Source organism: Apostichopus japonicus, chromosome 20, assembly GCF_037975245.1.
Source record: "Apostichopus japonicus isolate 1M-3 chromosome 20, ASM3797524v1, whole genome shotgun sequence".
Taxonomy (NCBI): Eukaryota; Metazoa; Echinodermata; class Holothuroidea; order Aspidochirotida; family Stichopodidae; genus Apostichopus; species Apostichopus japonicus.
In genome coordinates, this window is record NC_092580.1 from 13453055 (window position 1) to 13466563 (window position 13509).

Consider the following 13509-nt stretch of genomic DNA (forward strand, 5'->3'; position numbering starts at 1 on the left):
CCCTAGACATTGAGTTTGTATCGCTCTCCAGGTACAGACTATTAACCCATGGGCGCAGATCCTGGTGGGAACAGCGGGGCGCATCCCCATCAACTTTTTCAGTGGTGGAGACATGATATACCGTGTCCCCACCAATTTGTCTTGATCAAACGCAGCATTTCAAATTCCCGCCCTGTATTGAACTTTGACGCAGTTTAATCCAGTATTGTGCAAATGATATGTTATTAAAGACGAGAATTATTACTATTGACACTGTTGGGCGTGACTTCTCCGCTGACGTATTAACACATTAAATCATGTGAAGCATAATCTATACACGAGACCGGTAAATTGTGGTCAACAAAACGGACTGAGTGCGAACAAAACAATCGTTAACAAATCATACCCTATGTTGGCAATTTGAGCTAGCTTCACGTCCTGCGGTGTTTCAACTTTCAGTTGAATTACCTGAAGTTTTGGTCAGTTTCGGGAAATATTTTGAGAAGATAAAATTTTGGAAGGGAAGTATTTGAATGTTTCTAATTATATATCTCTGATGTAAGAATGTAAGATGTAAGAATAAACTGGACCTTACAACCTGCTACTCCATAGTACACTTTTTATCGTACTGTGAGACGTATGAGCTTTCTAAGATGAATATACGAGCATGCAGGAGCAGCATTCATATAAGTCGATGTAACTTAAATTATCACTAGTTCTCATTTCATTATATTTATCCACAGTTGTTTGAATATAGGACGCATTTGCGGCAGTATATAGTTGTTTTCTGGGAGAGGACCCCAGACCCATCGTATACAAAATTCTTCTTGGATTATTTGTCCGCTGATTTTTTTCTGCAGACGACCATGTATTTCCCCAAACTAAATTTCTAAGCCATGAGATCTAAAACTTATACAACAACCAGTTAAAACATCAGTATCGGGCAGTATGTTATCACCCTCCGTTCCATTTTTGAAGAAAAAAGTATGATTAAAACACGGAACGCTTCTATCGCTTAGAATACAACTTCCGAGGATCAACACTAAACCGGAAAACATTTATGAATAACAAAAAGGTTTGATTTGACTGCTTCGAAATCACGTATCACTTGCAAGATGCGTCATGCGCCCTCTAGCGGTCTCTATTCAGAGGAACAAAAGAAAACCTGAAAACTTTTGGACGAACAAAGGTTTTTCAAACCTTTGTTCGTCCAAAAAGTTTTTCGGTTGCCTATTGTTCCTCTGAAGTCAAAAACTGACCAAAAAAGAGGCCGCAAGAGGGCGCTCGACGCATCTTGCCAATGTTACAAATCGAACACGTGATCATCATGTGATCATCAGGTGATCATCACGTGACCATCACGTGATCAAACATTTGAATGCTTTGAAATCACCTGATTTTAAAGCATGGTCACGTGATTTCAGCGCGTAATTTGGCGATTTCAAAGCAGTCTCAAAAGTTTGATCACGTGATGGTCACGTGATGGTCACGTGATGATCACCTGATGATCACGTGATGATCACGTGTTTGATTTGTAACACTGGCAAGATGCGTCGAGCGCCCTCTTGCGGCCTCTTTTTTGGTCAGTTTTTGACTTCAGAGGAACAATAGGCAACCGAAAAACTTTTTGGACGAACAAAGGTTTGAAAAACCTTTGTTCGTCCAAAAGTTTTCAGGTTTTCTTTTGTTCCTCTGAATAGAGGCCGCTAGAGGGCGCATGACGCATCTTGCAAGTGATACGTGATTTCGAAGCAGTCAAATCAAACCTTTTTGTTATTCATAAATATTTTCCGGTTTAGTGTTGATCCTCGGAAGTTGTATTCTAAGCGATAGAAGCGTTCCATGTTTTAATCATAATTTTTTCTTCAAAAATGGAACGGAGGGTGATAAAATACTGCCAGATACTGATGTTTTAACTGGTTGTTGTATATTAATAGCTTTCAACCCCAACCGCGCCGAGAAATGAGCTAAGCAGATTCAAGAAACGTTGCCTTGACCATTACTTTAGCAAGTAGGCAATCAAAAGAATTTAGATCATTTAAAAATAAGTGATACTCTACCCACTTCTGTAAAGGTAATTGGTTATTTTGTACCAACATCGTTGGGTAATGAAATCTTTAACTGTTTAGGAAATGAAAACGCACTAACCAACCTACTCCCTTTCCTTACCAATTGTTGGTTTGAACGCGGCCAAACGGGAGAGAGATGGAATGGGTAAGCCAGTCAATAAAGATCGGTACAATAATAAAGGCGACACTTTGATATTAACGTTACCGACTTCTTTGTATTTAGTAAGGGAGGAAAAACAGCTTCTGAAATAGGTGAAATAAATATACATGAGAATAGGCTAAAGAACAGGTACCATAATGTAATATGAAATTAATACTTGCCATAAACAGTCCTACCCAATCTGACATAGCATCCTATTAGACAATAAAATTGATCTATGAAACATCAATAACATCAACATAAATACAATTTAAAAATGAATACCCGCAAAATGAAAAGTATCAAATACGAACATCAACAAGAACATCAAAATCACATTATCATGTCTCAACTGAAAGTATCTTTTAACATGAATGATAATTTTATGGTAAAGTCACCACATAAATCTAAATTACCTATACCACCTCATAGTTAATGGGACATCCTTTGTGCGATTTCACCAAAGCTCGGTATAACAACAAGCCTATAACCTTGAGATTAAATGTCATCGGTGGAACGGTTACATCTCTATGTTCCGACGTCTCTATGTTCCGACAATCTTTTTTACCCAAATTTTTTCAGACTCAATTTTTTTTGGGACCAAAATTTTTGACCAACATGTTTTCGGACCAACTTTTTTCGGACCAATTTTTTTTTGGACAAACTGATTTTGGTCCCAAAAAATTTGAGTACAAACAATTAAATTTTGGGTCACAGTCAATTTTCGGTCACAAGTACTATTTGGGTCATAACTAACTTTTGGCCCTTTTTTTTTGTGAAAAAAATTTGGTGCGTCCAAATAATTGTGTTCCCCAAAAAAGGTAGGTCAGAAAAAATGTTGGTCCAAAAAAATGGAGTCCCCCCCAAAAAATGGGTCCCAAAAAATTTGGAGCCCAAAAAATTAAGTCCCCCAAAAAATTTTGTCAGAAAAATTGGGGACCAAAATGATTGAGTCTCCAAAAAAAAATTGGGTCCGAAAAGATTTTGGTCCAAAACAAGTACAGTCCAAACAAATTGTCGGAACATAGAGACTTCAGAACATAGAGACGTCGGAACATAGAGACGTCGGAACATAGGGATGTCACTGGTGGAACACTATCTCTCAATATCATGCAATGGTAAAATACACTTTAATGAACTTAACATAGGTTATTTGGTAATACATATAGTTTTAGGGCCAGGAATGATAACATGCATTCATGGAATCAACTTAACCGGGTGTTCAAGTCGTTTACATTCGACCAGGTATTAGACAGTGGCTAACATTTGGGACCTCGACTCTCAGCAACTTGCAATACATAACCACCGAAGTACCCACCAACCCAACAAGATCAATAAAGGGGTGGAACCTGAGATGACAGCGGCCTATTGTTCAGAGTTTGTCACAGAACCAAACATCTTATCTTCCAAACCTAATTCGATACCAAAACGCAATTCCTTCTCTTTGACTTCTGTTAAGATACTTTCACTTTACTTCTTTCGTTTATTTGGAAACCCACGCTCGCAATGGCTGAGATGCACCACGCTAGCCTGCCTTCCATTCAGCGTAGTGATACGGTCCGCATCACTACCTGCAAACTGACGGAACCTAATTATTTAATGTGCATGTAATACAAAGCCGTTACTACATTAACTGCGGTAAGACACTACCCACATACTATGGTGAACATATTACCATACTTTTTGACAAATCAGAAGAACAAACTCTGATCGTAACGCTGCTCTGCAGGATAAAAACAGAGACTCAAAAACAGTACAGCCCTATATCCTAAACATTCAAGTATCATAGCTTAGGCTACCATAGTACTTCAACTGATTGTGAACTGATTCTGTTACATGACTTTCTCATATTGTACACAAAATTCCCTTCATTAATTTATGACACCTTTTTCAACCTTAATGTGATATTCAAGAAAAAAAAGGATCTGCTATTTACATGTACTTTTACAACTAAAATCTTGTTCACTTCACAACACATTTCATTACACAATCACAAAGTGAGGTTAATATTACAATAGTTTATGGCACTGCAGTATATATGCCAAACAATACAAAACAATACAAAAAAATAACAATGCCAAAACAATGGCATATAACTGCAGTATATATGTCAAAACAATAACAATGCCAAACCAATAACAAAAAATGCCAAAACAATAGCATATAACTGCAGTATATATGCCAAACCAATAACAAAACAATGCCAAAACAATAGCATATAACTGCAGTATTTATGCCAAAACAATTACGATACAAAACAATAACAATGCCAAAACAATAGCATATAACTGCAGTTTAGTGCAGTATATATGCCAAACCAATAACAATACAAAACAATAACAATGCAACTAATAACATATAACTGCAGTATATATGTTTAAACAATACAGAACAATAACAATACAAAACAATAACAATGCCAAAACAATGGCATATAACTGCAGTATATATGCCAAACCAATAACAAAACAATAACAATACAAAACAATAATAATGCCAAACAATAGCATATAACTGCAGTATATATGCCAAACCAATTTTATCCCAGCCTGCAGAAGGTTTACATGATGCCCAATTTTTGTATCAAAGATGTAGAAGGAAAGACCTACTGAACGTCAAACCAGACCAGCCTCAGAGAAGTTCTGTGCCACTGTTTTGGGAATGTTTAATTAACCAGAAATGACTTCATGATACCTTGTCACACATGGGACGAAAATATTTTACATTAAAGTATTTATATTTTATATTTGTTTATTTATTTACATATATATTTATTTTTATATTTAATATTTATATAATTATATTTGATAAAATTAACCATATTACATCTCCTTTTATCCAAACTTAATAACTAAAGATATGACACGCATGCTCACACAACATCACCATCGCATAAATTCCTTTTTCCTCTGGGAAAGAATCAAAATAAAAGACTCCATAAAATGAAATTGTTAATAATAATATGGACAAATAAGGATCATTAACACTTAGCTACTATAATTTGAAAGGTATCTATGGAATACAAAATCGAGCTGCAAGTGAAATTTCTTAAACTATTGGTCACACTAGGGTGACTACTACTCCTTCCAGAGCTCGTACATTTGCTGAGGTGAGATGTTTCCGCCGGTCAAGACAATGACCACTCTCTTGCCGATGACGTCTGGAATTTTGTTGAACATCAACGCAGCAAACGCTGCTGCACCGGCCGGTTCCACCACCAGGCCTCGTTCATACAGGTGCTTAGTGGCCCTGACCAACTCATCGTCACTGACCAACAAAACACCTTCCGTGAAATGTTTACAGTGGTTGTACGTTTTCCTCCCTGTGGGTATAATCAAAGCACTAGGTAAGGCTAGTGGCTATGTTGCGATCTCCAGGACAAAAATCTCCAGGGCAGTATGACAGGGGGGCACAAATACACATACTTCTGGGTGATGAGGGGGGGCTTATGGCACCTCAGAATAAAATCAGGGGCCATTCAGCCCTCCTTCCACCCCCCCACCCCACAGGCAGACAGAATATTACACAAATTTCTAGAATACATTACACAAATATATATATATATATATATATATATATAAATGTATATGTATATATAAATGTATATGTATATATATATATATATATATATATATATATATATATATATATATATATATATATATGAAAATCGTAACGAGTTGGAAAATCAAGAACAGTGAAAAAACTTTCAGCCTCCACCGGGATTCGAACCACGGGCCTTCCGCTCTGTACACGGACACCCTAAGCACTAGGCTATGGACGCTGATTGTATGTCCAGAGGTTCGAAACCGGTAAGGAAGGTCGTAATTTCACTGTAGGCGTTTGTCACCTGTATCGAACAATACTAGTTCTGTTTTTGGTGACATATTTTGCCTTGCTCTAGAGATCAAACATGATGCTAACCAACTCGAAATCATTTGTGATTCCTAAAGCCGGATCTCGATATATATATATATATATATATATATATATATATATATATGTATATATGATACAACCAAAACAGTCAAAAATTCTTCAACATTGTTTAAAAGTTGCAAAAGTTTCTCATAAATTTGTAGTGCCCTCATTTTGGATACAATACATACTCTTTATTTTTTAGTTTTGTAACTATTTGTATGAAAAAGTTGTTATTTTCAAAAATAGAATTGTGAATAAAATGTGCCTCAAGAAATATCCAAATATTGTAATTTGTAGTACTGTACAGAATGAGGATCCATTTTGTTAGAAAGTTTGGAGGTATCTATTTTTGCTTGCTTCCTCATGTCCCTCTGCCTCTAAAAGGTTATGCCCTCACCATTCCTCCCTCCCTCCCACCCCTCTCTTGGGCATGTACTGAAGAAGCACACCACAAATTTTTTGTAGGTAGATCCACTTTACAGTTGTCAACAATTTTGAGGAAAATTCAAGTGAACTTGATTGAAAGAAGAAGATAATATAAGATAAATTAGTGTGTAATGCAGTTTTAGGTAAACTGTCTGTACCACAGAGGAGAAGACAGCATTTTGAATCCGTCCATGATGTAGGACAACGACATCGGGCTTGTAACCTTACCTGCAAATGGGGGAGACAGACCAGACGCCACAGAATGTGAATTAGGTAGTTGTGCGGCTTCACCGTTCTGGAAGCTGAGATGCATGGCATTGGCTGTGAATTAAACAGAAAGAGACAAAAACATTATTTAACAGGATAGATGATACAGCCATGAAATATATATAAAACTAACATGGAGAGACCGATTCATCAGCCTTCCAATCGAAAAACAAATAAAGAAATATGAAGTCATTGGTCCAACCTCTCACTTTCAAAGCTCTGCTCCATGACACTGATATCTACAATTTTTTATGAGAGATGTGTCTCACAGATCCACATCCACAGTGTCAAAACAAGACACAAGAACTTTTACGACCCAGGCCTGAATTTTATGCAACGGGCTACTTGTCAGCTAAATGGACCTTTTTTGGATGCAAAGGAATTATGTCAATTACGAAAAGTACGAGAGAGAGAGAGCATGGGCACTTTATAAAAACCTGTTGTTATTTCAATGAAATGGTCAAATTATCACTTTGACGAACAAGATTAGCTTCATAACATTTGTAGTACTTATAATGAATCTAACTAGAAGGACAATTTGGTCTACTTTATCACAAGAAGAACTGCACTGTAGCAGGGGCGTATCCAGGGGGGGGCGCAACAGGCGCGCGCCCCCCCCTATTGGCCGTCACCCAAAAAAAGTTTAGCAAAAAAAAAAAAAAAAAAAATTGATGACGACCTTTATGTGAGATGTCGGTGATCGCTCAACCCCCCCCCCCTCCCGTATGCTTTATTTTTTGTTTGCCAAAAAAAGGTTCTGGCGAAGTTCGGCGGCATAATAGTTTTAGAAACATAGATGGTAATTGTGTTTGTATTATCACTATAAACACTAAATGACATGCCAGCCATACTAAATTGTGCATTTTGTGTCCATATTTACTGGAAATGTTGCTTATTATTAAGGTCGAAAAATGAATCACATATGGCCATGGGCGGCGATCCTGGGTGGAGGGGGGATATATCCCCCCATGAAAATGGGTGGAGGGGATGTAATGCACCATATCCCCCCCCCCCACCAAATGCCAGGGATAAGAATATTTTCATGCCTACATTTATGCATCTTCGTTAATGTACGGCTCTTTTTTAGCTTCATTTCTCGCCTACCATAAACGCAGTGCGATCTTTTCAAATAAAGCGTCTTTATAAAGCAAAAATAGTTGACTGTAGGCTTCATTGGCCCTATAACAACAAAATGTATTATTGATATAGTACATATATGCACTCTCGTAGTATTCATATAGGCCCTAAAGTAGGCCTACACACGTACATGTTCCCTCGAACAGCTGAGAAATCTCATGTAACCAGGGTAATGCTTAATACACGTTTCACCTGGATGCCCTAGCAATCGGTACCTAGGAATGTGTAATTGTGTATTGCATGTGTATAGGCCTGTAATAGCCTGCATGAGGCCATTTTCTTCATCGAATAATATAACAGAGCTCTCGAACATTCTAACGTTGACAGGGGCAATTTTCCCAAAATAACACCCGAAATTAAAAAAAAAAGTATTTTGGATCCTGATTATGAGATATTTCGGACATGACATCCCTATTTTAAAGTTGGGTATATGCCACTTGGAAACCTCGGGAAGTGCCGTTTCCGGCCATCTAGAGGGTTTGTTAATCCCAAAATGTTCTTGTACGCTTCGCGCCAACCCATGGTGGCGCTACGCTTAGATAGTCAACAAGGTCATATCCCCCCCCCACTCGGAAGTACGGATCGCCGCCCATGCATATGACACCATTTTGCATTTCAGCCCTTCTTTGAAAGCAAAAATTGTACACCCCTCCCCTTAGACCCATCCCCCAGGACGGCGATCATTCATGCCTGGCGCCCCCCCTATTGGAAAATCCTGGATACGCCCCTGCTGTAGTCAATGTTGTAGATTGTTTAAAACCATCGCTATGAGCCAATGTTGTAAATGTCTATACCACTTTTTGTTTCTTCGAAAAATCAGTCAAAATAGCTGGACTACACTGCCTAGCACCACATTTTTTAGGTAAGACTGGAAAGGCCTCAAAACTAACAAATTTCAAAGACGAATATTTAAAGGACAAATAGTGTTGGATGTCATCAATGGGTGCTTTGTTTATATGAAGTTAAAATAAAAAAAGAAAATTTGTTCAAGTTATTAAAATATGAAGTGTGACATCATCATAAATTTAGCCTTTCCTGACATTTAACATGAAGGTGACTATCTTGGAAAAAGAGAATAGCTATAAAAGAACAACATTAAAGTTCTCATTCAAAGTTGTTTTTCTAGTGGAGAGGGGAGAGGGGGGAGGGGAGAGAGGGGCTATGACAAATCAATGCTAACAATGTGCCTGAAGAGAATCAAATTTTCATTCAAAAAACTAATATTGCGACATACCAGTTTCTGGCTCAACACAATATATTCTGGTGTCAGCTTTGCCCGAGAGTTTCACAGCTGCTGCTATTCCGGCTACAAGACCTCCTCCCCCACAGCATACAGCTATGATATCTGGGTCTGGAAGGTCAGCTAGAATCTCTAGACCTACACTGACGATCAGAAGAGGCAAAAAAGTATATCAATATTAGTGCTGATAGTCGACTCTTTCTTTTGTAGCCGATTTATCGCATAGCTCTTCTCGCGATTACTCGGTTACAGCTATGACGTCATCACTGTCATATTTACATTGCAGAAATACAGTCAAAACAAATCTTTCTCCATGGTGCACTGTCTTATTTGCTCGTGTCTTAACGTGTGGTGTCTAAATCATGTTAAAACATCTATCAAACAAAAAATGTGAACAACTTTCAATCTACAACGGTTCTTAAAATCCTTCATATTAAATAAAAAACGTTTGAATGAATCTACAAGGCTACTACAACTACTAGCACTAATGGAAGCAAACATGCAAACAATGAATAGATGTAACACCTTGTAGCGATGTGATGAGTATGCAAGAGTTTTCTGTAGAAGGGCACTCAACATTCTAGGCTAGGCTCTAGCCTAACGCGATAGCAGGCACATATTTTTCACACTAAAATTTAACTACACCGCAATCGACACAATCGATCAGACATCCGATAAATGTGAACCAGGCCAGGATGAGGTAATTGTAAAAGTGTTTGAAGAAATGACAAATACATTTGGCAATTGTAAAAGATTAAGTTCTTACAAATTTGCGAGTATAGTTTAGTTTAGTAGAAAAAAAGGATCAGGAGGGACACTCAAGTGAAGTCCCCATCAAGGATCCTATAGGAGAGGAAACAAACTGAAGGCACAAACACTCAGACTCAATTACAGTGCTTAAAGTGCTTGTCCAAAGCATTCTTAAACCCATTGACACTACTTGCAAGTACAACTTTCTCAGGCAAACCGTTCCACTCATTCACAACCCTATTTTTTATTCTGATTTAAATAACAAACAACTATTGACACTTTAAGCAGACAGTGAAAACAAAAGTACAAAGAAAACATTCTTGTTTCTCTTCTCCCAAAATAAACACTCCTAGTTGCTTTCATTATTTCTATTCTCATAGTTTTCTTGTTCAGGAAACTCAGAAGGAGAAGAGGGATGGAGGGAACATCATCTGATTCAATATGATTGTATCTTACCTTCCATGTCCAGCAATGATGTCCAGGTCATCAAACGGATGGAGGAAATGCAGTCCTAGCTCTCTAACGTAACGGTCAACAGTCTGCATCAATTCTGAAGAGGGCACTCTTTCGACTGTCGCTCCATAACTCTGTAAAATAATGTTAGACAATACAATGTAAATGATACTCACTCAAGTTAATACTACACTGGTACTGAAATGGAATCTTTTGAGTGCAATTAAAATTACCATTTGCTGATATCTAAAAATTGTTTTAGAACAGAACATACCTCCATGATAATGGTTCGATCCATTGGAGCTGTCTCTGGTGTAAGAACTCTAGCTTTGATTCCCAGTTTATGGGCTGCATAACACAAGGCCTTCCCATAGTTGCCAGCAGACATGGTAATCACTTCTTTTTCACCGTCTCGGACAGCTTTTGGTAAATGAGCCAGTTGATTGGCTAATCCTTTTACCTTGAAGGAACCTGAGAATGTAAATTAAGATCTTGAGGAGCGAGATATAGAGAGGTATTTAAAAGGGAAATCACAGGTTATAGTAAATATCTGGATGATTTGGAAGAGCATGAACTGTGTATCTTGATCACTGATTATCTGAGGAGACTTCTATTTTGATTATTGTAACCAGGTAAGGTAAGAACTATATATAAGGCAAAGAATTATGACAAAACTTGCTATGCAAATCGTCAAGCAAATTATTGCACTGCTATAAAAGATGTTTTAACAATTCATCAGGTTTCAACAGTCACCAGGTTGTTTCATGCTTGTGGATTTATAAATGAACACTATCGAAGCACAATTACAAGTGTAGAGTTGCAACTGTCGGAAAATAGTCCTAAAGCGGGTTTTCTGGAGCACTTTGGGGTCATCATCAATCTTACTCATGCTTGGAAATTCGGAATCAACTACTGATCATCTAAAAATCTTGAAGATTAAAGGTGATTTAAGGCATTTTAGAAAATTCTGGGTGAAACAAAGATTCTGCAACGAGAGCTGGTTGGGGAGCACTGTGCTAATCTTTGAGCTCTGGTGAGTAAGACATATCGATTGCAAATTTCTATCGATGCTCTAGCTCTAGCAATTAACTTGTACAGCACGTTTTGAGAAATTGTTTTCATGATCTGAGGTTTGGAAGGAGGATTGGGAGATGGAAAGTAGTGGGGAAGGGATGGCAACCTTGTGGCACTTACAACTAAGACTGACCAAAACAAAACAATTATAAAATTCAAAAGGTTTCAATTTAAACTGTCACTTTCATGGAGAGATATATATCAGCAGAGCAGTTTAGAAAGTTTCGAATCAACTTACCTGTTACTTGAGTATTTTCCAACTTGAGGTATAACTCTACAGGTGTTCCTTCATGGAAACGACTTTGAACTTGCTCCAGAAGCGGCGTCCTCGTGCACAGGAAACTCTTTTGTACCTCTTCATTAGCTGCTTTGATTTGCTCAAGAGAGACCAGCTTTAGCTCCTCAACATCTCCCATTTCAGACTAAAGTTTCTGAATTCTAGTTACGACAAGAATCTGTGATGGAGACAAAAAATTCATATCATTATATTCTAAAATCAGTACAGATGACACGATAGCTTGTTGTTACATTTCATTGCCATTTTTCACTATAAGTCCTATATACTGATATATACTCCAATGATAAATATCTTCAAAAACAAAGAAAAAGGAACTTAAATAAGTAAAATACCAAATTTTCATTTGGTTAATCAGTTTTTGTTGTTACCGGTTTGACGAACATTCTACCATGACTAGAATTACACAATCTATTTGCCATTTTCTGAAAACTGCACTGAAAACACAACCCAGTAAAGTTACGCAATATGTACTGCCAGCGCTTTTAATTTAAAGTTAAAGACAAAACCTTATTGAAAATAATTACACTATTGATAGTATCAACATGAAATAAAGGAAGCAAATTGACCCTAAATAGTTCATGCAGATTTGGATAACATTCATAACGCTGAGTAGCTTAGGCCTCTAGATGTTATACTGGCAAAACGGCAGGCTACTTCTTTTACGCAGTTATAGGCTTAACGTGAATCTACTGCCGTACTACCAACACAACGTAGGCCTTCTTAGTCCTACACGAAGCCGGTTGTGCGAAAACGAAAGAAAGTATTTCATTAAATTCAGGACAATTACAAACCGTTATCAAGTATTGCAATTAAATATAGCACGCAACCTTATCAGAATTACAATCAAATCAGGTAGTCAGTCGAGACAGAATTCGAAGTGTCGTACACATTGGCTTAGAAGTTGTTTACATTTTCCCAGGGATCTAGTTTAACGCGTGGTGGAACAACTGTAATATGCCCTACTGTCACGTCCAAACTCCTCTTATAATAATAATAATAATAATCAGCAGTTATTTTTACGATGCTGAAACGACCACAAATGTGGGAGAAACCTGCAAGGGCTTATAGATTACAACTTTCAAGTCGGGTAGCTTCCAATTCAACATTTTAATCACATTGGAATCTTTTCAATTTAGAAAGTCATTTCAGATGGGGAAAACCGTAGATTGCTCTTGGATGAAAAACCCACCTTACTATAACCCGGCTGGGTATCGAACCCGGAACCTCTCGATTGCTCCCGTCTTAGTTTGGATCAGGAAGCCTTGCAGTAGCTAATTTGAGACCTGATCCGTGTTAGCTCGTGGATGACCACCTGCTGATTTCAATCTTCTCTTTTCGATAAGTGTTCAGAGGATATCGAGGAAGGGGTGTGAATTTGCTCCCACTTCTGCTCCCGGGTACACCATCCGACGGTCCCCATCCAACAGAGTAGTTGTTTGGAAACAAAATGACACAAACCCAGTCCATATCAATGGATTACTACTTCAACAATCCTTGCCCTCTCCTTGATCACCGACAGAGACGAAACAATTTCTTAGTGGGCTTTAGGTCGTTGAAGCCAACTCCCCATGTAGGGGTCTAGGAGCCTCCTCCCCCCAGGGCGACTACATGCAAGGGTGCACACCCACCATGCACATATAGGCCTATGAAGCCATGCCTGAAGAGGCTGATATCAGGAGAGATTTCAGATTGGCAGATGTGACCAACAGTGTCAGTACACACACTACAGGCCGGGGAATCAGGCAGGCTGGGGAAT

General features: G+C 38.0%; 1 protein-coding gene across 3 annotated transcripts; it reads right to left on the reverse strand.

Annotated features, from left to right (window-relative positions):
- Window positions 1-2228: 2228 nt before the first annotated feature.
- Window positions 2229-13090, reverse strand: LOC139961900 (L-threonine ammonia-lyase-like). 3 transcript variants are annotated; one of them, XM_071961532.1, is made up of 7 exons: window positions 12943-13090; window positions 11694-11910; window positions 10656-10852; window positions 10385-10515; window positions 9173-9321; window positions 6763-6855; window positions 2229-5509 (listed from the first exon to the last, which is right to left on the reverse strand). In XM_071961532.1, exons 2-7 carry the CDS (start codon window positions 11869-11871, stop codon window positions 5265-5267), a joined length of 993 nt encoding a protein of 330 aa, XP_071817633.1. In that variant the 5' UTR covers window positions 11872-11910; window positions 12943-13090; the 3' UTR covers window positions 2229-5264. The 3 variants fall into 3 exon arrangements, with proteins under 3 accessions (XP_071817633.1, XP_071817631.1, XP_071817632.1); XM_071961530.1 differs by lacking the exon at window positions 12943-13090 and adding an exon at window positions 12545-12701; XM_071961531.1 differs by lacking the exon at window positions 12943-13090 and adding an exon at window positions 12581-12603.
- Between the last annotated feature and the right edge of the window lie 419 nt (window positions 13091-13509).